The sequence below is a fragment of the Copidosoma floridanum genome, unplaced genomic scaffold (genome assembly GCF_036245765.1).
Source record: "Copidosoma floridanum isolate Cflo_tuat_1 unplaced genomic scaffold, Cflo_Japanese_pri ptg000004l, whole genome shotgun sequence".
Lineage (NCBI taxonomy): Eukaryota > Metazoa > Arthropoda > Insecta > Hymenoptera > Encyrtidae > Copidosoma > Copidosoma floridanum.
Window position 1 is genome coordinate 14,085,929 of NW_028321881.1, and position 26,585 is coordinate 14,112,513.

At 33.5% G+C, this 26,585-nt stretch overlaps 1 protein-coding gene across 4 annotated transcripts in view; it reads right to left on the bottom strand.

The window, feature by feature from the left end:
* Window positions 1–3,713: 3,713 nt before the first annotated feature.
* The window catches only part of Unc-76 (fasciculation and elongation protein Unc-76), a 495,633-nt gene continuing 472,761 nt past the window's right edge, over window positions 3,714–26,585 (bottom strand). For all 4 annotated transcript variants that reach the window (XM_089597745.1, XM_089597731.1, XM_089597722.1 and 1 more), the window contains one exon: window positions 3,714–4,054. In XM_089597745.1, coding sequence (XP_089453871.1) covers window positions 4,038–4,054 — 17 coding nt within the window. In that variant the 3' untranslated portion in view covers window positions 3,714–4,037. The remainder of the gene's footprint in view (window positions 4,055–26,585) is intronic.

Genomic DNA, 26,585 nt, shown 5'->3' on the forward strand with positions numbered 1-26,585 from the left:
GTGATATAATAAAATATAATATTCGTAAGAAAATTGAGAAAAAAGTAAACTTTTTTTTATTAATTAATGTTTGCAAGATATGAATATTTAGATTACAAAGTATTTTTTAACACAAGAATAAATTAGCAAGTTTGAATTAATAACAGTTATTGTTATGTACAATTCACAAAATCATTTAAAAAAAGCTCAAAAACTCCTTTTTTCAAACACTTACCAAAACTCCAAATACTGAAGCCGTTTGACCTGCTAAGAATAATGATGACGTGTTGTTTTTTTACAAAGACGTCTGTAGATTCACGTGCATGTGAATCTCGATGTGAAAATAAAACTTATAACAAACGTTATGACACAAGTATCGCGAAATCTTAAAATGTTTAATCGTTTTCAAAAGCTTCGTATTCGTGAGCTTCTTCCAGCGTACTAGTAGCTGTTACCCACCCACCAAAAGCATAAATCAGCAAATCTGGAGGGTTTTTTTTGTTTTAGGAAAAGTTAAACACAAGAGGGGTATTACTTAACATTGGGGTGTTTTTTAACTTAGTTTCCGTCCGAACTCGAAAAAAAGGGTATAGTCTTTGTCCGGGACCAAAAAAAGGGCATAGTTTTCGTCCGAGCGCGAGAAAAGGGCATAGTTTTCGTCCGGGTTTGAGAAAAGTGCATAGTCTTCGCCCGGGCTCGAACAAAAGGGTACAGTCTTCGTCCGGGACCAAAAGAAGGGCATAGTTTTCGTCCGGGACCAAAAAAAGGGCATATTTTTCGTCCGAGTTTGAGAAAAGTGCATAGTCTTTGCCCGGGCTCGAAAAAAACGGGCATAGACTTCATCGGGGACCAAAAAAGGGCATAGTTTTCGACCGGACTAGAAAAAAGGGCATAGTCTTTGCCCGGGACGTCGAAAGGGCATAGTTTTCGTCTAGGGCCAATTAGGGAATAGTCTTCGTCCGGGGCGTCGACATATATATATTTTTGTTGATCCTATCAAGATAACGGAGAAAATGTAAAAATGCCATATGTTTGCCAATCTACGAGTATCGATCGTACTGTGAAAATGTACGCCTGTGTGTGTGTTCAGAAGGGCTTAATCTAAAAACTTATTGGAAAATAATTGGCAAAGTCGTCCAATGAAATTCTAGAAAAAGCATCAAAAATATCGTTTATTTTGCGGACTGCTTGCCGAGCAAGCGGCGTAGAAAGCGGATGTGGTGGAAAGTGCAGCAGTTCTGCTCTCTCGAAGCTCTCAGCTACTATAGTATACTGCTGTATCCCCACCACATCTACGGTCCCAAAATGAATCATAGTTCAGATGCTCTTGTAAGGGGGATATTGGATTATTCTGAAAATTTTTTTTCAATAAATTCGTACAGTAAGCTCTTTTGAATACATACCAATGCGTACATTTTTACTGTACGATCGATGCCCGTCGATTGGCAAACATATGGCATTTTTGATTAATTATTTTGGCCAATTATCTTGATAAGTGTTAAGATTTTGTACAAAAAAAAATATATATACATGGAGGACTCAAAACCCTACAATTTGAGCTTTTAAAGATATCTCTACGACTCATAAAAGTTGAGTCATTAATTATTTAAAAATCACGAGTTGACGAGATATTCATTTATTCACTCAAAAAATAATTGTTCGAAAATTATTAATCTCAGCTTAAATTTTTCGTATTTCCAAGCTTTGCAAGTGGCTATTTTTTTCGATTTTCTTTTTACTTTAGCTTTCATTTGGCAAAAACTTTTTTTCGGTACCTTTTTGAATTTTTTTTTTAACAATGTTCCTACTAGTTTATTTATTCCAAAAGTAATACATTGCATTTCCACTATTTTTTTCTATTTATCGCAGTGAAAGACTTAACTGGAATGAGATTTCTAAAAAATCAATGATTTTTCGCTCTGGCCCATATACTATGTAATACGTATCTAAAGTAGTTAGTTATATTATACCAATAAGGTTTAACTTTTTAAATTAGTTCCTTAACATCTAGTTGAAAAATACTATAGGCTAAAAACATATTTTTGAATGATACGGATAGTTAAGGAGGTTCGGTCGTTTTTTCTAGGGCGGTGAGCGGTCCACGGGGGCTCCCATAAGACACCGTGTTAAATATACAAATCTTTTCTTAGGTCCTAAGCCTTAAAATAAGAAATTACAGATCGGTTGAGATTTGTGGTCTCTAGACAATTTTGAACAACAGAAGTCTGTTTGGGCCCACTTTGCACACCACTCTATAGTAAAGTTTTTTCTTATCATTATGCTTTATTCTGTTTCGTTTTACATTTAAATCTAATGGCTCTTTTGATGTGCAACAAAAACTTATCAAACGTAATCTTGACAGACATACAGTATGTTGTCAATAAAGAAACTATCCGCTAATTCAGTGGTGTTTTTCCATCGAGAATACGCGAAAAATTCAACTCAGCGATTTTTCCACTTGTTTCAAAAAAAAATTGCCTTTCCTCTTATCACCGTCTTTAATCCGATTTAATAGCTATATTCAGAGACAGCAAAATTAGTGTTTAGATACACCTATTTAAAACGATAGCAATTTGATGAAAGTGTCAAGAGCACTGCTTTTTTCTCCTTCTCAAGTTTTATGTCCGTTTTCTCACATTGATCACTTTTATGCTCCACTGACGCCATGTTCATACTTTATGCGACTATTTGTCTTTTAACTTTTAACGTCTTGGGGTATCCAATACACTTTTGTGAGATGTTACACTTAATGTTTCCAACAGCAGATGGTTTTTAGTACGCTTTCGATAATCTCTTTTCTTCTTGACGCTTCTCTTTGTCTTGCTCAATAGTGCTGTTTATTGTCCAGTATTAATATGATCGAAATTAGCAAATATTTTTCGACCAAATTGTATTGTAACAAAAAATCTAATCAAAAATTTATGAAGTAATTGCAGAAAATATACATTCGCAGTTTTAATAAGATAAAAAGTGATACTACTTTATTAAAAAACCACAGCATATTTAACGTTCTGATTTTCTATATGCGCAAGTAAAATTTTCAAACGATGAAACTATAACGGTGGAGTAGTGTTATCTGCATTCTAAGGTGGACGAATAGGAATATAATGTTTCGATGAGCTTTAATACAGAAACCTTTGGACCTCCAAAGACTTCCTTTTCAGAAGAAACTAACACCTGATCAGTGCATCGGTTAAGTCACTATTAATTTAAATAAGGTCGGTAAATTAATTAAGATGGTTAATAGAAGGGATCCTTGTCCTAAACATGATGACAGCAGAGGTCTGCTTCAGACGATTGTTGCACTCTGAAAATAGAAGCCAGTAAGATTGTTAATTAAGTTTCTGAGGGGAAATTTGAAATGGGTGCAAATACTTGTATACATAGGGAAGAAGGAGGGAAATCAGGAAAAAAAAGTCAAGCTTTAGAATACTTAAAAATTTCGTAACGAGTAGACCTTAAATCCAAATACTATACTTTACTGTAGTATCCGGTGACTATGAAATGACAACTTTTTCCAATATATGATTTTTTTTGATAGAAGTACCTTTAAATTAAGATATTATATCTTATATTAACTCATAAGTAAGTACCTATGCTTTTTACCAGACAAAATTTGAAAACAAAAATGTTATGAGCTCAATATATTAATGCAAATGTAAGTGCTTATGTAGACTAACAATATTTTGTTTCCTTCAATTTTAAGTATTGCATGATAAATAAAACATAAATACGTAACAGAAAAACGTTTTAATAGCACATTATTTACCATGACATATTAGTTTATTTAAAAAAAAACAAAAAGCAATACACATAGCTCTGAGTTGATTATTGTTCCAATAACTATATAGTCATATTTAAGTGCAATGAAGAAAATCCAAATGTATGCTTAAAACAGTTACTTCATTGTCATATATGATACACTGCAGAGATTACTGGTTTCTGAGACACATACTAGATATCTTATGTTTGAATAGTGGTGTGTTCAACAACACTCAAATTTTTATTGTAGTAGTGGCAAAAGTAGAGACTGAAAAGTGCTGGAAAGTTTGGATCACTTACGTTGGACATAGAACTGAAAATAATAAAAGTAGTAATTATTATTATAATAATGATTAATATGTTATCAATAACAGTAAAAATTAAGAACATTTTTGTGTTTCTTAATGTTTAAAGTTCGTAGTAGACTAATTCGTCATGTTGCTGATCAAAATTAAAAATGAATTTTTAAATCAAAATTACTCAAGGCATAAAATTATCGTTTACATTGACTATGACTATAAAATTAAAATTTCTTTGATCATTAGAGTCAATTTTTATTAGATCACTAGGGATAATGAGGCAAAAACATTGAGTAAGGTAGAGCCGTACAGCATAAAATACAGAGTTTACTAACGTGCAAAGTCAAAAATTAAGATGGTGTATGTGTCATTTAAGTAGCTTCAATATAGCACTAGTGCAAATTTAGGGGATAAACAGGTAAACTTATTTATTATGATGGTACGTGTTGGTCTCATTTAATACTAAAAAATTGTAAAAGTAAAGTATGCAATTTTTATTTATCGTTTGTCTACCACTATAAAACTTTATTTTTTCACTATAAGTATTTTTTATTTGAACACAGCAAATAATTTATTTTTAACCCTTCATCTTTTCGTATGTATACCTAAGTTACGGAATCTAAGTGTAAAACTTTGATTTTTTTGTACTTCGAAGTTTTGGCATCTTAAGTGACTTCTGTTACTGTCTTGATCATTCTCATCTGCAACTCTCTATAACGGTTAGGGACTGTAGTAATTTTTTCTGAAGCTTCTGTTTACACAAACATAAAAGAGAGCAAATATTTATATGGCGTTTTCTTAATCATATACGTTTATTGATTATGTATAACTAACGGAACTTATTCTTTCTTATGATTTCAAACTGAAGCTCGCACTTTTTTTACTCTTAAAATGGTTTCCGAGTTTTTTTCTATTGATTGTCAGTGGTTTAAAACATGATTTTACTTCACTCACCTGGTTACCTTAGTATCATACTTCACAACTATGAATTTTTCAAATTTGTAAAATTTGTTCTAAGCCTCAGAAACTACTTAAATAATTATAATATGGAAGTTTAATTTTTTTTTTAATTTTTGAGTAAAATCTCATTGCATAGTCGATTTAACAAAAAGATTTACTAATTTGTTTTCATGAACTCCGAAATGGATCGGGATCAAGAAAAATTTAATAAAAATAAGAGAGCAAGCACTTTTGATAACACTTGAGAAATCACTGAGGATCTTCAAAATAGTTTTAATGAAAGATAAGGCAGAGTACATAGTTCCTTACATGGCGATGCATTATGGCGTTATATATGAGGATCCATGATGTTTTATCGAAAGGCAGTAGTCAACAGTACTTTTAGGGGTGTCCTTAATTTCACTTTAATTGCTGAAAATTTTGTAAGCATCATAACCGTGATCTAAAATTTTTTTTAAACTATATGATACTTAATAGTTTGACCAATATTCTAATTAGTTAGAAAATATTCAAAGAAAAGTTATCATTGCAGTTATAAATATTCTAGTGATTGTTTAAGTGGCTGAAAAAGTTACTAGTAATTTATGGCTTCATTTTATGAGAAAGTTTCAATCCTCGCTGGTAAGACCGACGCACAGTGTGACAAAATGCAAAAAATGTGTCAAAATCCCTGCTTCATCTGAATTTAGCGCTGAAAAATATTTTTTAGCATAATTTTACTCTTCTGTGACTCTAGTTTCAGAATCCATTTCCGTCACGTGTCTACGTTACAGCATATATTATGTAGGTGGCGCTAAAGTTGTCATTTTACCTAAACCTGGTTATTAATATCTAATTTTAATGAATACTTTGATTAGAAGAAATAAATCAATAGAGTTTTCCAATGATTTTTTTAGGCGCTTAAAACGAAGCTAAAATTTATTTCGCAAAAAAAATTGTTCAAGCAAATTGATTAAACAAACATGAGTTCGAAAATTTTTAAGACTTAAGCAGCACATATTTTCAGTGATTTCCAAGGTTTATTGTTACAAACTTGGTATTTTTTTTGCAAAAAAAATTGTTTCAACAAAAGCGGATTCAAAAATTTTTTAATACACAAGCGGCACATATTATCTACGGTTTTCGAGGTTTCTCTTAACTCATCTGATATTTGTTTTGCAAAGAAAACTTGTTCGGACGAATTATTTCGGTAAATATTAGAAGAAAAGTTTTTTTAAGCTGGCAACAAAATAATCTATATAGTTTTTAAGAGTGATGACATTTGGTTCGAGATTTATACTACAAAATCTGTACTTTAAACAAATAATTTAAACAATTATAGAATTATAAGTTGTGTACGATATTTAAGATTAAAATATTTAAATAAATTGAAGGAGCAGTTTTAAAACTGTTTTGTGCAGTGTTACAAGCTTTCATTACGCATAGTCGTTTATGATTAAAAAAATTTTACCGCTACCTTGGGGTATAAAGTGTGGCTCTTTTCGAAAATGCAAACGGTGCAATATGCTACTTAAGATCACTCTTTGATAAATCATTTATTTTTAAGAACGGTTATAAGAAAATAAAGGTTTTTGTGTTATAATAACTCTGAGATGAAATGTCTTTAGATTTTCGCCGGTTGAAGAGGTAAACGATGATATCTTTGAAATTATCAAGTCATAAGATATTTTAAAAGTTTTACAGCTAGCTATTATATTGTTATCACTGAAGCTCGTTTTATATGGTTATCAAAATTTCTTTAGTGTATGTCATGCATTCATTATCTGATAGTATAGTGATAAGCAATACGTAAAATCGGAAAAAAATTGTACATAAATACTTAAACTACCTATTCGTTGTAACAAATTTATTTCTTACGTATAATTTTACCCATATAAATGAACGTACAATTTTTATTAAATGTCATACACTCGTACTCACAAACCCTGAAAGTTTTCCTGCAGGATCTTTTGATGTAAGTACTAGAGTACAGTTCGCTCGAATGAAAAATTTTTGCAATGTTTATTTTGACTTGAAAGAAAAAATGCTTTATGTATGTAGAAATTTATTTCCCAAAAAGATAGTTCTGCTTTTAAAATCAAAGTACTATTCGTTCATTCTACTCAATTTATTTTCTTCTCATTATATTCTACAATATTCATTTGATACATAAATTGTAATTATAAGAATGTATTATTTGAATATCTATTTAAAAAGAATTTAGACTTTATTGTAAATTTATTAATACTAATTATTTCTACGATAGACTTTATAATATTTTCTAAATTAGAAAAAAAAAGTTTTCGTGATTAGTAGTTACATACTTTAACTAACACCACGCTAATAGTAATTAATTCAGCTAAACGATCGTATACCTGAAACCGTATAGTTCACTTAGTCTACATTATTGGTCCGATGAAGTTAGTAGTGCGTGACTGTTGTAAAAAGTTTTTCGTTAAATAATAATCATCATTATTAAGTTTTGCTAGGTTTAACAAATTAATGGCGGTATCAATAATAAAAAAATTTTTTAGACATTTTTGTGTACAAGTGTTTAATTACTAAGTTTTTATCATGGCTTTGTCTTTTTCGGACAAGGACTTTATATCAGTTTTGAACACAAATGCTTATTTGTCGTTCGATGATCAAATATGTTGTGTGCTACAGTTTTTAGTTCAACATTTTGCCATGAGTCATGCGCACGCACTCGGTGTCAGGCATGAGAGGTGTGGTTTATTAGTTGGTAGCAGGTAGATGGTTCGTGATGGCGTCTCCACTCTGAAGGTAGTGAAACGGTTTGAAACATGAAGATTAGACCGGTGGAGGTGCCGGTGCGATTTGCCAGTCAAAATCTTATGCCAATAAGGGTTAAGGGACAACTAAATAAATAAAAGAGGGCGCTAGTGGATAGTTAGCCAACCAGCAATCGTTGATCGATGGTAGGCGATCGATCAAGGGTTGCTGGTAGGGATTTTTCCGAGGTATCGAGCAAAGAGAAGTAGATGGCCAAGGGAGCTCGATTTTGGCTATCTTCCGTTACGTTAGCTTATCATGGCTCAACAAAATAAAAGATTTGGAGCAGAACTAGAAGCTTGTTGTATGGCTTGCAATTTGTCTGGGGTTGCTCTCGAGGGTCTTATTGACCGGGAAGAGAGCTTTAGGGTCTTAGCTGGCTGGGTGTGATGAGGAGGCTGCGTGGGTTGATGAGAAGACTGGGGCTGGAGCCGACATCTAGAACGAGGAGTTCCTAGAAACCGAAGGTCGAGAGAACGCCAGTGAGTATGCTTTGTAAGTAGCACTGATTGATATGATGGGTACGCTTAAAAAGTTTGTAAAGAATAGAAAAATTATTTTGAGTTTTGAAAAGACGGTGGTACTGGTTTTTAATAAGGCTACTAATTGTGAGAAGGAAACTTGGACATGGGGTAAAGAAAGAATTGAGAAGGTTAATAAGTTTAAATATCTAGGCTTTACTTTTAATAGGAGAGGGGATTTTAAGGATCATGTCATTGAACTGAACAGAAATGGTGGGTTGGCTGCTAGAATAACCTGGAGTTTAGGAGAGAGGAAATGTAGAAATCATTTTTATAGAAGAAAAGTGCTTTTTGATTACCTGGTAAGAAGTACGATGGGTTATGGAACAGAAATCATGAGATGGGAGGAAATGAATGAACTGGAAAGGATTAAATTAGACTATTTTAGATGGGTATTAAAAGCAGATTTTTTTACACCAAGGTATTAACTTATGAAGGAGGCAGGTTTGAGAATCAAGATGTTTTACTGGTGGAGTAGGAGAGTCCTGATATTTGAAGAAAAAATGCGAAGCCGGGGGGACGACAGACTCACAGAACAAATGATTTTATGGCTAAAGGCCATAAGTATCGATATTTAGCATAAAAGATCTCATTTGTGATATGATTGCCTATTGTGCTTTCATAGGGTTTGAGAAGGTTTTGTATAACAATTAATTATATCACAGGGATACAATTATAAAACTTATTTATTGGTAAAATAAAATCTATTTGCGGTAATGCGTTATCTGTGATATGTAATATATGCAGAATATTTATGTAGTATTACTATTTTTGTAACTAAGTCAATTTTCTGGTTTATGCAGCATTACTATGTAAGTAACTAAGTCCATTTTCTGACTAATAAGCTGAAAACTAAATAAATAAATGATAAAATAAGAATAATGCTTTGTCTGTATACAAGTAGCTGTAGTATGCACAGGGTGCGCGAGATGGTGAAGACGATGCGTTTTCGTGTCCACTCCGGGGTAGTGGCTTCCTGAAGTTAGTGGCTATGCGATACGTGGCTAGCGGAGACTCAGGTTGCGACCAGGCTCCTTGGGGGAAATCGTCATGGCTTCTTGGGGGCATTTTTATGGCACGTCAAAGGAGTCAGTGGCAAGTATTTGTTTTTTATTAGTAGAAAAAACAACAGCTATGCAGGGTACTTTGGGCTACGGCGCCGCGCTGGGGCATGGTGGTCGTACCAAAGAGGCCAGAGCTGCGTGACTGTGTACCCGTTGCGTTGTACTTGGGATAATTGTGTGCGTGGGCCAAGCTGGCTGGATACAATGTTACAAAATTCCGTCATCCGCAAAAGGACGATACAATTTAAAAATTAATTATACCACATACTATTTTTCTACTTCCAAAATACAGATTAGACTGTAAATGCGCATTTACACTACATACACATAAATACGCTGATATACACTGATACATGATAATACAAATGTAAATTTTTAATGTAAATGAGGCGTTCCACGTCAACTCTCCTACAGCGGCACACGAGCGCCGAAATACTTTTTTTTCAGCTCACCATAATAACATTAAAACTCACTTACAAAATATTTTAAAAATACGATTCCATTGTATTTTTTTCTGAGCATCCCAATGCAACTATTGGTTTTTTCGAAAAATGAGTTTCTTACATAAAAAAGATTGTATGAGTCAGTTTTGATGTTACTATCATCAGCTGAAAAGTAGATATTTTGGTGGTTATGTGCCGCACTAGGAGAGTTGACATAAAATGCCTTATTTACTTAGTTATTCAAGAAACGGTATTTAGAGACAGATTACTTGATTTTATTTATGAATAGGTTCCAAAGGACGAAAACATGTAAAAGATCCAGGATGTGCTTCGTGAAAAATTGGGTATCTTAGTTGACGCACCAACACAAGGATGCGGCAATACTAACAGTGGCAATACTGCTCACACCTTTCTTAACAACATTAATGCAGTAGCTAAAGTTACCGGTACATTCGAAAATAACACAAAGAAGTATTTTGGATTAGTAGCACGTGACAAAATAAAATTCAATTGCAGAATTTGACTATGACCTTTTGAATATGTTCAAAGTCATATTGGCTGTTGTGTCATCAAATAAAATTATAGATACTTAAAAATTCAAATCTTCCTGCCTAGATGCAGCTAAACGATATGCTAAGTTATATTATTGGTACTACATGCTTACTACGATGCATGCAGTATTAATACACGGCTTTAAAATCATGCAAGAGCTACTTTTAACAATATACATGTTTTTGGAAGAAGCCCAAGAAACTAATCATACAATCGTTTAGTCGTTTCGTGAACATCACACAAGAAAATTTTTCCGGTAAGTAACGAACACAAAAATGTTCGCTAAAAAAACTATTCGTAGAATGTAGTTATGATATTGATGTATTATTGTAAAACAAAATCATTTTAAAGTTTTAATTTTTTATATTAATGTGGAAACATTATGATGTACAGTTGCGTTTCTTATTAGGGATTCATGTTATTGTTTATTGTCATTAAAGTACAAGGAAAGATTGCATTCACTGTTGTCAAGTACTTGATTATGTTTTATATTTTATTTTGTAGTAGAGATATTAAATAAACTTTTACATAAATTTTTAAAGTGTGTTAAAAATTATATGCTTATTTGAGCGTTGTTACAAACGAGGATATATTTCATCGGTTACATCTTAATTCCGATCCCTTGCTGTCATTAACACGAAAAGTAGAAAAGAAAAAAAATACAGATTTCACTGAAGAGATGAGATCCTTGATATTAGATAAAGCAGGTGAACAATCACAAAACTCCCCAGATAAAGAATAAATAGAAAATAAAGCTCAAAAACCATAGAAATGTGCCACTGGTGCTTTAAAAGTTTGAAATCCATGTTTGTTTAGACAATTTGTTTTCTGCAAAATAAATGTTAGCTTTGTATTTTGCAAAACACTATAAGAAACACTATTTACTTAATTTTTCTAATAAAAGTATTCATGAAAATTACATAGTAACAACCAGGTTTGGGTACAGTGACGACTTTAGCGTCACCTACACAAACTATGCTGTGACATAGATATGCAAGGGAAACGAATACTGAAATTAGAGTCAAAGACGAGTAAAACCGTACCAAAAAATAATTTTTTAGAAAATTCAGTTGAAGCGGGAATTTCGACACATTATTTGCGTTTCATCATACTGTGCGGCGTTTCTGGCCCGGCACCTGAAATGAGATCCACTAATCTCTAGCTAAAGCCCTAACACCGTTTCGCATTCACACACCGTCACAATTGTGTAATGCAAGTTAAAAATTCTGGAACTACACTGAAGAAAAATACTTTGGAAAAATCCACTCCGAAACAGTCAAGAGTCATATGGAACTGTTTCTCGCTGAAAATAGTTTTCTGAAGCAATCTGCAGTCACCGGGAATTGAACATTTTTTCCATAGAATGGTGCTGTTTTAATACCAAGTATGTTTATCACTGAGCCATTATCACGATTAAAATACTTAATAATCATCAAAGATGACAGTATACGTAACACCATGGTTTACTTCTGAAGTGTAAAAGTACTTATCAGGTTACGGGATCAAGAAAAAAATAACTGGTCCATAAACTCCACAACAAAATAGAGTTGCTGAGAGGAACCACAGAACAGCTGTTATAAATAGTACAACATATGGTCACATAGATTTGTTTGTTTGAGTTACTTTGGACTAATGTCATTTTAACAGCTAACGGCATTGAAAACAGATATCCAACAATCGCCTTAAATTTCGAAATTGTTTCAAGAAAGTAGACAAAAAGTAAGTTTCACTCTAAAATTAAAATCTGAAAGCGTTTCCTTTAAAAATTGTGGTTTTGGATCTAATGCTTCGAAATGTAAGATCTATTTTAAAATAAGATTTCACTGAGAATACTTCGGCTATCACGAGTAATGGTCCCGAGGTGTACCTCAACGATTTCGATCATTTTGTGGTACGTTGTAGTACTCAAAAAAATATTAAACACGTGTTTTTCACGTGCTAGCTCCTTGTTTCAAGGGATAAAAACCACCCCTGAAGTTCACCCTCAAAAACAGGTTTTTTCTAATATCTCGAACTATAGACACAACTCTTACTTTAAAAGATGTCAACCCCGACTTTGTTGGAATAAATGTGCAATTTTTTGCTATGTTTGAAATATAAAAATTGTTGAATCATTTATCTACAACGACTATTAATACTATAACAAACTAAAGTTGACGTGTTTGTACATCCGAGGAGAAAAACTTTTTTGTACGTTTTTTTTCTTGAGGTAATTTTTAAATTCATCCTTACATTAAAATTAATATTCTTTATTATAAATTTTTTGTAAGTTATTTTAAATTTTAAAAAGATTTACGCATTTGTTACGTATGTTCAAATTTTTCAATAAAGTAACATTGAATATCCATAGAAATTATTTTATTTTCTGGTGAATGATTGCAGGTTTAAAATAAATTACAACTGTCAACTTTTGAGTAATAAATTTTATTTTAAATACATCTTATAAATTATAATATTACAATTGACCTGGACCTGTCGATAATATTTGTAAAGTATTAAAATTAGCATTTTGGATTACTTTGGTCGGAGTAACAGAATAATGATAAATCCCATGAACGCGTTAAACTTGCTTTTTATAACACTTCAAGCACTTAACCTGAAAAATACACTAATAACAGAGCGACAACGAGATTTAAAAGAACATATTATATTAACTTTATTAAACTCTGCTGAATTAAATTAAATGGAAGTTGTTAAGGATAGAACACTTGATTTTACAGAACCTCATGAAGATGTTCAAATACAGGTTTTAGAAGATTATGGAAGAGATGGTGTTACCGATAAAACTTTTTTGCAGATAATACAATACGTTGAAAAGTTAGATCATGGTTTTAAAACAAAAAAGTTTCAACTAGACTTTTATAATAGTAGTGTTAATAAAAATTTAAATCTGCTGTTAATGCTAGACAAATTATTTATAATATAGATTAACAGAAATGGCCTCTGTAAGCACAAAAAGGATATGATCACGAAGATTTGCGTTTCAAAATGTCAAAACATTGGATAAAAAAATTTTATTGCAAGAAGAATTGTTAGGAGAAAAATTAATAAATATTATACTAAAAAAACAATAAAAGGAGCATTGTCCAATCCGTAGCTTTTACGAGTCACAGGTATATGATACAACTAACAATATCTGGTGATAGTAAACTTTCTTCCTCTCTTTTTATAGGTGCTCTAATGTTGCAATTGTAGCTCAGTCAACGAGGCTCCTCTCCCCTCAATAATAAAATTTTTTGTTACGACGCATTTTTGTTTTTGAATAAATAGCAAAAAAATTCGCTAATTACGAATTTAGTTATCCACAGTTTAAGATAGTAGGGCAATATTTTTTTATTGAACAATTTCTGAAAAAATAACTATTTTACATTTTGCAGAATATCTCATCTCCAAGGCGTTTTTCGCCATGTATGCCTTGTGATTGTTTTATTCCTCTTAAAATAACCTACAAAATGGCGGTGGTTAAAAGTTGCTACGATGTGTTGTTTAATAATAAATTGCGTTCAAAGTTGAAAAAGTTATTTTTTTCCATATTAAATATCGCAAACACATAAATATCTAAGGACTTGCAATTTTCCGAATATATTACAATTACAAATACAAGTAAGTATAATAAATGTCAAAAGAATCGGTTATAAACTTTTTGATTGATTAACGATCAAAAATTTTAAAAGAGACTAGTCGCATAATGTGCAAAAATTTTTGGTACTGTCTAATTTTAATCAATCCTGGCTTAAAAATTACCAAAAACTATTTAAATGAAATGTTTCGTTTGAATTTGAAAGAAGCCTTAATTTTTACCGATTTTATTATGATTTCTTTGACTGTATTAATTCATGACAGACATAAGAAACCATACAACTTTTTTAACTGTAAATATTAAGGTGTTGCGTGGGAAAGAGATTGGTAAGGAAGTGCGGCGTGAGAATGATCAATACTTATTTCCTTAAAAAGCTTTATTAAAGGTACCACATCTACAAAGGCTCGTCATGTTCTCCAGTAATTGTCTTCCAGTGTCTTGATTTAATAACGCTTGAGTGCCTTGATAACGTCTGACTCTTTTGATAACGCTCGGATGCCGCGATTTGAGGCTCGCTGATCATTATATTACCTTGTTTTCCTCCTGTCAGTGCCATCTTGTCATAATAGCGTCGCTGTTACCAGGGGAACTCAGTATAATGTGCCCTGTATATCGTACGTAACACGTGTAAGGCCGCAACGTCGCACAGTGGGTCAAATTGCCAAAAAGCTGGCTAAAATTTAATTCTTCAAGTTTCGAATTTGCCATTTTTTGTAATATTTACTTCTTCTTGATACTGAAGAGCATACAAATTAGTAAAAATTAGGACCCACAAAAATTTGGTCTTAAACGTACGCAGCTTCCAAGTAAGTGAATTTTGCTTTTTCCGAATTTTTTCGATTTTTGTGTGATTTTCGTTTCTTTAATTAGTTGTCAAATTTTTTGGTTTGATTAAGCTATTAATTTTTTTTTTTTTTTTCTATATTATACACAATATAAAGAGTCAATTTTCTTATTGACTTATGAAAATAAAAAAAATCTTTAGGTGTTTAATTGTACTTTAAGAAAATGGTATATTTATACAAATATTTAAAGACAACGTAGAAAATCTAAAGGGTTTTCACGAGCTTTCACAGGTTCTCTAGCGATTTAATATACCTGAACATACGTAGAAAGTAAATCCATCAAAAAATCTTGCCCATTTTTGACCCTCTTTCAATAAGATGAAAAATCATTTCTTAAGTAAGCACAGTAAGCACAGTAAGCACAATAGTCCGAGGGCTGGATCTTTTCTGGTGTACAACCAGTCTGCACCTGATAAATAAAGGTTTTTTATGAGTTTTTTTAAGTGTATATTTTAATGCAGAATTCGAAACTATTTACAGTTTGTTTAGAGTGGTACAATTTTTCAAAAACGCAATTGCTTAAACAATAATAAAAATATTCAAAAAAATCAAAATTTTGGTTTGAAACATTTTTTTTCTAAGAATGTAGCATATTTTAAGAAGAAGAAGTCTCTTGTAATTTATTTTGTAAGAAGCTTCTAAAAAAAGTTATAAATTTTTTAAGTCCCTAAATCAGGCATTTTTCATCAACTGTAATTGTTAATATCTTTTGATAGAAGCATTTTACAGAAAAGTATCAAGAGAACATTGTTACTTCAAATGGATTAATAAATCAAAAACATAAATTTTTTCAAATATAAGTAACACTTTTTTAAATTTGATAAAATAATTGCCTTTTTTTAAACAACCATGAACCTAAACTGACACCACGCTATTAGGTATAACCGTGTAACTTAGAATTTCGCCCGGTTCGATTAGATTAGAACTAGCAAAGATAAGATGCAGTTGCATAGTACAAAGAAAGAGATCTACCAATAATCTACTATAATATTATTGTTATAAGTAATATTGTCTTGTCCATTGTAAATTTTCCGGCATATATATATAATTTAACGATAAATAAAATAAAACGGTCTGAAATCCATTATGCTTACCTGAAGACCACTGAAAAATTACAAGACTTAACTGCAAGACCAGTTAAATACCAAAATAGATTCAACATGTAACAGCAACCCACGTGAGTTTAATTTAGTCTTTAAATATAATACGCATTTATTGTTATCATAATTAAATCATAGAAAAAGAAGAAAACGCAAAAAGAGGAAGAAAATCAAAGTCATTTGGCGAAAGTTCTGATCGTAGTAAAAGACGGAAAACAGAAGCTCTTCGTAGTTCAAATAGTATAAATGCGTAAACGACTGCAGCATCAATGGCCTTACGTTCTATTGGAAATAACGATGCTGCAAAACTGTTAAAGGAAACCACAGAAGGTTCTCGAAATCGCGCAAAAAAAATTATAGATTCATGGGAAAACTCACATAATAATATTACTAAGTATACGCCTGAAGAGGCTTTAACTTTTGTAATTTAAAACCGCTTTACTAAGCGACAATACGAAGCCGTACGTCAAAATGCAAGAGCAAAAAATTGAGATATCTATCCAACTTACAAAAACATCGTAAAAGCTAAAAAAGCTGCTTATCCAGCTGATATTTAAACAACGGAAAAAACTTCTGAAATTTTATTGCAGTCTTTGTTGAATAATACTTGCAGTTGAATACTTCATAGTCTTCCAATTTCTTATGCTGAGCATGAAAATAATTACTTGTTAATATTGAAATATGGATTTGACGAGAGTTCTGGATACTCCCAGTATAAGTTATCTTGGCACGGATTTACCGCGAGTGACGAGAGTTTATTTCTTACATCAATAGTTCTATTGCAATTAAAAAATATAGACACTGGTGTGGTAGTGTGGGATAACCCAAGGCCATGCTCTACAAGATTTTGTCGACCTGTAAGATTGCAATGGCAATGCGAAATCAAGGATTTAATCCATCAAGAAAATAAGAATTTTGAAAATGAAATTTCTCATCTGAAACTGTTTTCTGAAAAAAACATAAAAATACTATTTTCACTCCATTTGACTACAGCTGATAATACGGTTAATAGGTTTTTATTCATATCAAACTTTTGTTAAAAGGTTATTAAATAGTGAAAAACATTTTTTTTCAAACAAATTTTTGTCATAAGAAACTTAAAAGTTCTCATGTATAACCTAAAAACAAGAAAAAAAAATTACAGAAGTAAATGATCAAGCATTGTCTTACAGCTTACTCATCTTACACTCTTGGCTGCACTTATACGATTGCTGCCTGTATATATCTTACCAACTGGATTTTAAGCAAAGGAAAGTTTGTTTATACAATATTTGTTATCGAAAAATTAACAATCATAAAAGTATTTCAATTGATAGCACTATGTGGACTGTTGAAAATAAAAACGAGTGTACATATTATTTTTACCCGAAGATTTTTAGGCTACAGTAAAAAATGGGTGTAAAGAAATAATGGAAAATCGAAGAAAAGAAATTCAAAATCAATTTTTATCTCAGTTGTCATTAAGGGTTGACTTTCCAAAACAAAGGTTTGGAAATACTAACGACGGAAACACCACCGCTCAAAGATTTTTTGAGAACTTTCCAAAATCTGCAGAAATAACAGGTACAAATAAATATTTTTGTCATTGTAACTATTTTTGTAAAAAGATTCATTTTAATTGACTTGTTGTTAGGGATTGACGATAAGCTAATACAGAGATTTTATAATATACTTATAACAATAACTTGTGGATATACAATTAATAAAATCGCTTTTAAAAAGTATTGCTTGAAAACCGCAGACCAATATGTAATGTTGTAGTCTTGAAATGACATGCTACCAACGGTTCATAAGGTGACTTTTTTTCACCTTATTAGCAGACTACAGGGTATAAAATTTATAAACCACGACTCAAGTTTGAAACAACTGAAAAAGCTCTCCATTTTGCAATCTATCGAACAGGAATGATTAGTTTATCACCAATATTAATTTCGACCTTTGTACGTGTTGGGAAAAAATCTTATTATCTACTAACCTGTACTGCGTTCCAGATTTTAATTAATGGCGCATCAGTGATGCGACATTGCGTATTACCTCTTGGTCGATTTTCAGAAGTTCAAGAAACTTTACACAAGGTTACAAAACTATTAAAAAGAGACAACAGCAGGAAAATATCGCGTACTAAGACTAACGAAGATATCATTCATGGACTTCTTTTACACTCGGATCCTTACATTTCATCATTATGAATTAAACCTAAGAAAACAAAGAAGAAATTTTCAACTGATGTTTTAAAATTATTAACAGATACTGGTTGTATTACAATTTCCGCTGACAAAGAAAACGAAACTAGTGATTCCGAATCAGAATTAGAGTTTGATTAAATACTAATATTTAGTTTTCAGTTTTTGAAATTTCATAACAAGAAAAATAAGATAAATGAAAACTTATAAACAAAAAATTATTTCTTACTTTCAATTTTTACTTCTTTATTATACATCTAGAAAAATATTATGAAGGGGTAATGGGGGTGAATTTTTGTATGTTTGATATGAAATTGGTAATCAGCAACCTTAAACATCCCTGAGTACTGAATTTTATATCAATTACTTAATTTTTTGATTTTTGACCAGCTTTTTGGCGATTTACCCCACTGTGCGTTGTCGACCTCAATGATGCTGACTATTTAATTTATCTAGTGTTGAGCCTATAGACTTGTTTGCAATCGTGCGTGTGTGTGCTGTGCTATATTCTATTGTCTGTGTTGTTAATATAGTTTAGTATTTCACACTCATCCCTCCGTTCAGTTGTAGAGAACCGCTGTTCTCTTTACATTAATATTCTTACTCTTCTAATCATTCAGTCTTCCCTCATTCTGTGTTGAGTATATTACAATATTAATTGTGTACGCGCGTTGCCTTATATAATAATTATACATGAAATTGCTGCGAATTGGGCATATGCTTAAGACTACTTTACATTAAGCGTTGTTCATGTACAAAATAATGAATTTGGAATTATACATGAAGTTTCTATTTTATAATTTCACATATACCTGTTCATCATTTACTTATTTTACAAAAAAAAATTTCCATACAAATTTCTTACTATCAGTATACTTTTGGACTATTATACTTTTATTCTCTTTAGACAAGAAAACTATTACTTGTCTTTGTCTTACAGACTGCGCCCACCGATACAGTCGAGCAACTCTTTGAGCTCATACCTACTTATTTTCTTATTGATTTATTATCGTGTGATCGACGATGGTACTTTTTTTTATATAATTAAACTTAATATTACTTTACCGTCATCACGTATTTTGGAAAAAAGAAGATTCTTTCTTGTATTCGTTCTACGGACTGCACCCCCCAATACAGTCGAGCGACCTCCGGAGCTCACTCTTATCTGCTCATAATTGTTATTAATGGTATCATCATTCTTATAATTATTATTATCATAGCTGCCATTGCCCTGTATTGTAATTAATAGTAAGTTGTTTTTTTATTTATTTTTTTTTTTCATACAATTAAACTTAACATAACCTTCTCAATATTGCATATATTGAAAAGAAAGAAAATTCTTTCTTAGGCTCGTCCTACTAACTGCGCCCCTCAATAGAATCGAGTGACTCTCGGCGCTCATACTTGTTGTCTCACAAACTTTAATCATGTATTACGGCCAACGGCAACTCTATTACTCGTCTGGAGGGTTGCAGTCACCGCTCTGCTTGGAGTTGTACTATTAGCGCGGTCTGAACTGCTGCCAATTCTCGTGCTTCTTCTGGAGTTCCATGTTTTTTTGAAATCATTCTATACGTATTAATAGTAGAGCCCCCCGATCTTTTATGTATAAGAAAAAGAAGTCCCATTCTTGCGATTATTCACCTTCATCATATAATATTGCTATCTATCCGTTGCAAGCTCTGGTTCCTAACTATGGTCACGCGTTTTAGTCTCTGTGTTTAATACCTATTCTAACACTATTTGTACTCTATTGGTAGCTATCGATTTAAGTGTATCACCGTATGTACCGTATCATTTATTTTATCTTCCCCGGGTTATTGGGTTGTTAAGGCTTTTCCTAATTCCACATTAACTTCTTTGTGTATCCCTCTAGATTTAAATTTATTTAAATCTACATTTACATCTCAGCCTATAACTTTTTTTGTTGTTTTTTTTTTTGTTTGCTTTTCTCCATCTATTATATGTACATTTGGCCTGTGAGTTAATTCTACACTTATAAAGTATATCTCCTCACTAAAGAGTGCCACAATCGCCCCTTTTTCGCTTTGTTTTTTCCTATCCACGTTATGCAAATTCTACTGTTGATTAATGTTATTAATGCTTTGTTCCTGCGTACCTCCCCATTATAGTTGTTTTTTTGTGATCTTGCGTATCTGAGTCTACTATATGTAGATATCTGGTTCGCAAAAAATTTTATCGTAACCTAGTTAATCCCATTTTTGTTTGTATTTTCGCGCTGCGTCCGAGGGCCGCAAAAATTTTAAACGAAGTCGAATATTTAAGTCTGTGCCTCCGTGCCCTTTACCGTGTTAACATTCTCTGGTGGTGCTTTTACGATACAGGCTTTTTTGATTTTATCAACCTTCAATACTCTTATTTCGTTGCCTCTCTGTAGTTTTACATTTTTGGTGACATAATCAATATCTGTTATTCCGTACGGGCTCTCGTATGGTAAATTATATTTACTCTTCGATGGCTCTTTCAACACACAAATGACTTCTCCATCCAAGAAATATCTTGAATATCCTGTATTCAGTTTGCGGTCATAGAAATACTTCGATCGGTATTTCACTTGAAATTGGTTTATTGTTGCTATGGTTTTCATTTCTGTCAGGGTCTCAACTAATTCTTCGAAATTTTTGTTTAAAGTTTGGCCCTTGGTTGGCAGTTTGACAGTAGATGGTGTTTTAGCTCTTTGTCCAAAATCTAATTCGTGTGGTGAGTATTCCGTACTCCGATAATCCATGGTATTACATGAGTGCATGCACATCGGTAATTGTTGGTTACAGTGATCATTTTGTTCTACGTAGGGCTTGATGTACTTCGTGAGAGTATAATGCATACGTTTGATGGCGATGTTTATTTGTGGGTGGAATGCTGTGCTGCCCATCTTGTCTATTTTAAACAATTTTGCAAGTTCGTCCATGCTTTTATTTATAAAATACGTGCCTCGGTCCGATAATACATGTGGCGGTGGCCCAAAGAAGGCTATAAATTTATCTGTAATCGTTCTTACTGTTTCTTCAGCTGTTGCTCAGGTCATAAGTACGAGGACGATAAATTTCATTAGCCAGTCTTGCATAGATGGTAATGTGTGACTACTAATTTACTGAGGGTTTACTGATGGGCCTGTAGAAATCTATAAAAATATTTTCGAACCGTCTACTTGGTGTGTTGGTGATGAGCATGGCTTGTTCCGTTTTAATTCATACGAGTTTTTTCGTTTGGCATGATGTATATTCCAGAATAAATTGTCTCACATCTAGGCTCATGTTACTCCAGTAGTAGTCTTTGACGATCCTTTTAAATGTCTTGTTTATTATCCTATGTCCACCTATTGCCACTTCATGGTATTCCCTGATTATTTTAAATCTTTGATCTTCTGGTGGGATTACCAGAGTGTTCGTGCAGAGTACTGCTGCCAATCTAATATCTTTAAATATTTCCTCAAAGGTATCGACAAAGTATTCCCACTGGACTAGATTAAGGATCGCTAGTCCCTAACGATACCAATCGTTCTTATTTCATTTGCTACTATCACATCTTAAAGGGCCTTAATACGTTTTTTAATGTTCGATTGAAGCACCGCTTCTTCAAAATGCTCCTTTGCATACATGTGAAAAATTTTTGATCTTCTTGAATTTGTCATTTTGGCTTTTTCTACGCTTCTTTCTTCGTTATTTATTCATGTTAAACCAATGTAACCTTTCTTGTGCAGTACATCTCTGGCCTCTGTGTTTGGTACTGCTTCTGTTATTGTTATAAAAGCTAGATTGTCGAAGTACTTAAATAGGTGGCATTATCATAAAACCCAATACTACAAGAGCGGAAAAGAATTCCAGAGCGGCCTCGCCAAAAGCTACATCAGCTAGAGGACGAACAAAAGAATGAAAAACTAGCCGATAGCAACGGATCACTGGTGCCCATATTCAGAATACGGTTAACTCTTAAGAAGAGAATTCAAGGTTATCCGAAGAAAATAAAAATCCATTGTACCAACTAAAAAAACTCAAACGTCATAATACAGAAAAAGAAACAATATTGCGGTAAGAATTTTCAAAGAGGTTTAGATATGAGTTCAGAAGGTTAAGAACACGGCAATAAAGACTCTGATTCGAAGGAGTCTTATGAAAAGAATTCGCCACCGCATACCAGTGCCCTCTTGCCACAGTAGCCTCACTGTTACCAGCGGAAGTCAGTGTGATATTTCCAGTAGATATGTAGGTAACAAAGAATCCACTTTTACACAGTTAGAAAGCTTATATTTATTTACGAATTCAAATTAAATATCCTTCACTGTAGGATCTTCCAGAGCCGAGATATTTTTTTTTTTAATTCGTGAGGCGTTAATTATTAATAGATTTGGCTCTTATCGAGCAGCGTTGGATCAATGGTAAGCATGCTTGTTACTGATACAACACTGCTCTAGGGGTCGTGGGTTTGATTTTTTGAAAAAATGGGTTCGAACAGTTTTTGAAAGAATCTGTAATCATCGGAAAAAGTTCCTATGTAACTCCAGCTGTTTCAGGGCAGGTTTCTCCAAGGAATTTTCCTTCAAAGTAATTCCAGAGTTTTTTCCTTGCCTCACAGGTCTTCGCGCCTGGGTGAATGCGAAACAGTGTTAGGAGGTAGGAATTAGCCGATCCGATGCACCAGGCAGCGATCCCCGGCCTTACCAGTGAGGAGTGGACCCTAAAACATGTTGCTTCTCCGGCGACGCTTATTGGCCTGGATCCGATGCTTCGGCAGAGCACCGGCCTAACCAGCGAGGAGTGGACGTCCTAAAATATGGAGTCTTTTCAGGGCAAAGGCTTTACAGTGGCGAGTGGACCTGATGCACCATTAGTGCAGAGAGTGTCAGCTCAACTGGCAAGGTGTTTTACCGAAGATACTCGCACTGTGCCTATGGATTAGGAAGGGTTAGAAATGGATGCGGCAATACACCCCCACACATAGGTGGTGAGTTGGTGGCCCCAGCGACTAGAACAGTACACTGTCGCAGTAACCCGGATATAAAAAAAATTTTGCCGTACCGTGTGCTGTCAATCGCTTTTTCTCCGTATGTTTATATACATTTAGTGTTCACGTACAGTGTGCAAATATTTCATTATAAACAATACAGGTAGGTAAATAACTCTAGTGCTTGTAGGTAAACTAGAAACTTAATACGACCAATAGGTATACATGCAAATATTTATACACCTTTTATCATTGTATCAAGAGGCGCATATGTATAGATGGCGAAACTTTTTATATAAGCACTCTTAGTATTATTTGTACATGCCTTTTCTCAATCTCAAATATACTGAAGATTCATAATACAAATCCACATAATTGCTTTTTCAAAAAATTTTCTTAAAAATGAACAATCAAGAGAAAAATATTATCCCTAGGTGCAGATTGAACACACAATCTCTTGTTTATGAGACAGTTTCTCTACTACTTGAGCTACCGAGAAGCCGTATATTCACTCACACCGTAAGTTTGGATGAGTTCTCATTCTTAATTATTAAAGCTGTCTTTCACCTAAGCTCAATATAGTAGGTATATGACTAATGCTTGTAGGTAAACTAGAAATTTAACACGACCAATAGGTATACAAGCAAATATTGATACGTCTTAGATCATTGCATTAAGAGGCGCATATGTATAGATGGCAGCACTTTTCATACAAGCATTTTATATCATCCGGGCTTTTAATTGAGAAAGACTAACTGAATGGGACGAAGGTGAAGATCGTGTCTACTGAAAGGTTCTATTATAAATACAATCAAATTGGATTAATTAATGTGATTATGCAAAGCTAATCACCGTTTGAGTGCTCCAAATCTTGACTTTAGCCCAAATCCCCCCTTTGGTCAATATTAAAAAAGGAGACTGGCTCATAGGCTAACCATATAGGTTAGCCCCCACTTGCAGGAGGCAGGAGGAAAAAAAAAGGGTATAAAAAATAAAGCCCGTAATTATCAGGAAAGTGATCAAAGTGTTGATTTCATGAAAGGTATCACCAATGCGAGCAACAAAAGAAAAATCAATTTCTTAAAAGATGATGTGTTGTCAAGCAATACCGTTTTTAACGAAGCCCCGAGTGAAAAGGCGCCAAAAAAAAGAAAACAGAAGCGTTGGCAAGAGAAGGTGACCGAAACAGAGGCTGCAGCTCCCTAGCAGACGCTGGACGTTTTCAGTGAGAGAGAGACAGAAAATTGACAATGTAACAATATAAAAAAAAATATAAAACAAGTAAACCCTTAATTTCCCCAGTTATCAAATGAAAATTTAATTTACAAAAATGATAATAGAGGCCCGTACATTGTCTGGATATCTAAAGCAAAAGCAGATGGTAAAAACACTAATATGATTAGTGTTGGTGTAATCCTAAAGGACAAAAAACATACTTTTGACGTGATAGAGCAAAGAGGATTCCGGAATATCAAAGTCATGTGCAGGACGATATAAATCGCAAATAATATCATACTGGATTCCACGCTAAAAAAATACAATTTAAAAGTATTTGTCCCTATTTATCGACGTTTTAGAAAGGGAATCATGAGACACGTTCCTACTAACAAAACAGAAGGAAAATTATTTGAGGAGATAGAACCGATAGTTAAAATTAACAACATATGTAGACTAAATATGCGCAACAAATTTGTAAGCAGCGAGAGCAGTAATAAATGGGTACACAGTGAAACCATTTGAATCACATTTGTAGGTCAAACTCTTTCTCACTATGTCATCTACAGTGGCCATTATATTCAAGTCGAACCATATGTACAAAAGCCTACACAGTATTTAAATTGTTTTGATTTTGGTCATGTTACCTCAAAATGTAACTCAGACCCAGAAAAAGTTAAAGATAAGGCAGCATGTATCATATGTGGTAAAAAAAAGCATGAAAGTACACAATGCAAAGGCCCTACTCCATCATGCAAGAGTTGCCAAAGAAATTATGAGAGTATTTTCTCTACCTGTCCAATATACCAACAGCACTACAAGGTTAATATTTAAATGGCATACGATGCAAAATCTTACTAATATATAAAGCAAAGTCACTAAGACCGTTGTAATTGCTAACTGCAAAAACTACTAAACCAATTTTGCTGAAATTTTGCATACCGATTCTTGACACTTCATGGACGGTTTTAGCATAGTTTTTATCTTAAAAAATTTATTAACAATAACAATAAATAAGTTCAAAGTTTCCAAAAATAAGCCAGCTTTTCACTTCAGTTCAGTAGGATCCGCTAGGTTCCGTGGACATAAAATCGAAGCTACCTGCAACATAGTTGTATAAGTGTGATTATACCAGGCTGGAGCGTCTCCAATATTTCTGCTGTCGTCTACCAGCAGTTTATCGAGCTGCATCGAGAATGTAGATGATAGTCGTGCAGCTGGATATCCCGGTTACCGACGACACTCTTCTTTAATGAGCAAGTGACATAGGTCTACTTCCACCCTAATCCTCCAGGATTGACGACTGCTACCAATGTATAATTATTCAAATCGATAACGTCTCTGGCGGAATACCAAGAGACGTGTCTAGACAGAGCACAACCTGTCTAGTACAAACTGCTCCAACACTTCAGCGTCATTTGGCCGTTCCACCATCCGGCTTGGTGCTGTCAAAGAATTTTTTACTACTAATGTAAACCAGGGAAGGCAGCCCTGAAGAGCACGGGTAGCCACAACAGCTTCCTTTTCAGTGGTCGTCCCAACGGGATACCCACAGATAAGTTATTCTCTAGGCCCACTTTCCCGATTAACGATGAGCGGTTGGTTATCTGGGGAACGACTCGAAGACGAGATATTCTTTAGCCAGTGGCATATCTCCCTTCATCACAGCCTCCGTACGCAGAAACTTCAAGGGTAAGAGTCAAGCTATCCGCAGCCAGCTCTTCATCATCAAGAACAATAAGGAATAGCTGCAAGTTTCACCACTGGCCCTTTTCAGGGCCATTATAAGTATTTACGTTCCCTACTTAATCAACAATCTCATCGGTTCTTTTAAGGGCCACCTAAGTTTAAGCTACCTTGCAAACAAATACACTTTTACTACCATTTCCGGAAGCGATTCGTGGACTGAAGCACTATGTTAACTAAAGACGGCCACTATTAAAGGAAGTCAGTCATTCACTGGCAGTCATCACAAGCGAAGTTGTTCTTTGCAAGGCTAGGAAGCCCAGTGATCAACGACCCTATATTATTCACTTGACTCTTAGCATTTAACCAGGAATCATCGATCCTCTTCAAGGTCTGCGCTGGGCGACATAACAGCTATAAAGGGAAAGAAAACTTGAGACAACAGGACAGTCTCCAACGGGCAAGCAACACGAACCAATCTCCCCATCTAAGATCACCAAAACAATTGAGTCTGCAAAAAAAGGTGCTTTAGACACCAACGTCTTCGACGTTATACCAGGAGACGTTAGGAAAGATCCCTACAACTAGCTCCAAAGCTTCGGACTTTGTAATTTTTCTTCCGATCAGACTAAGACCTAAATAGCAGGCCAGAGAAAATAACC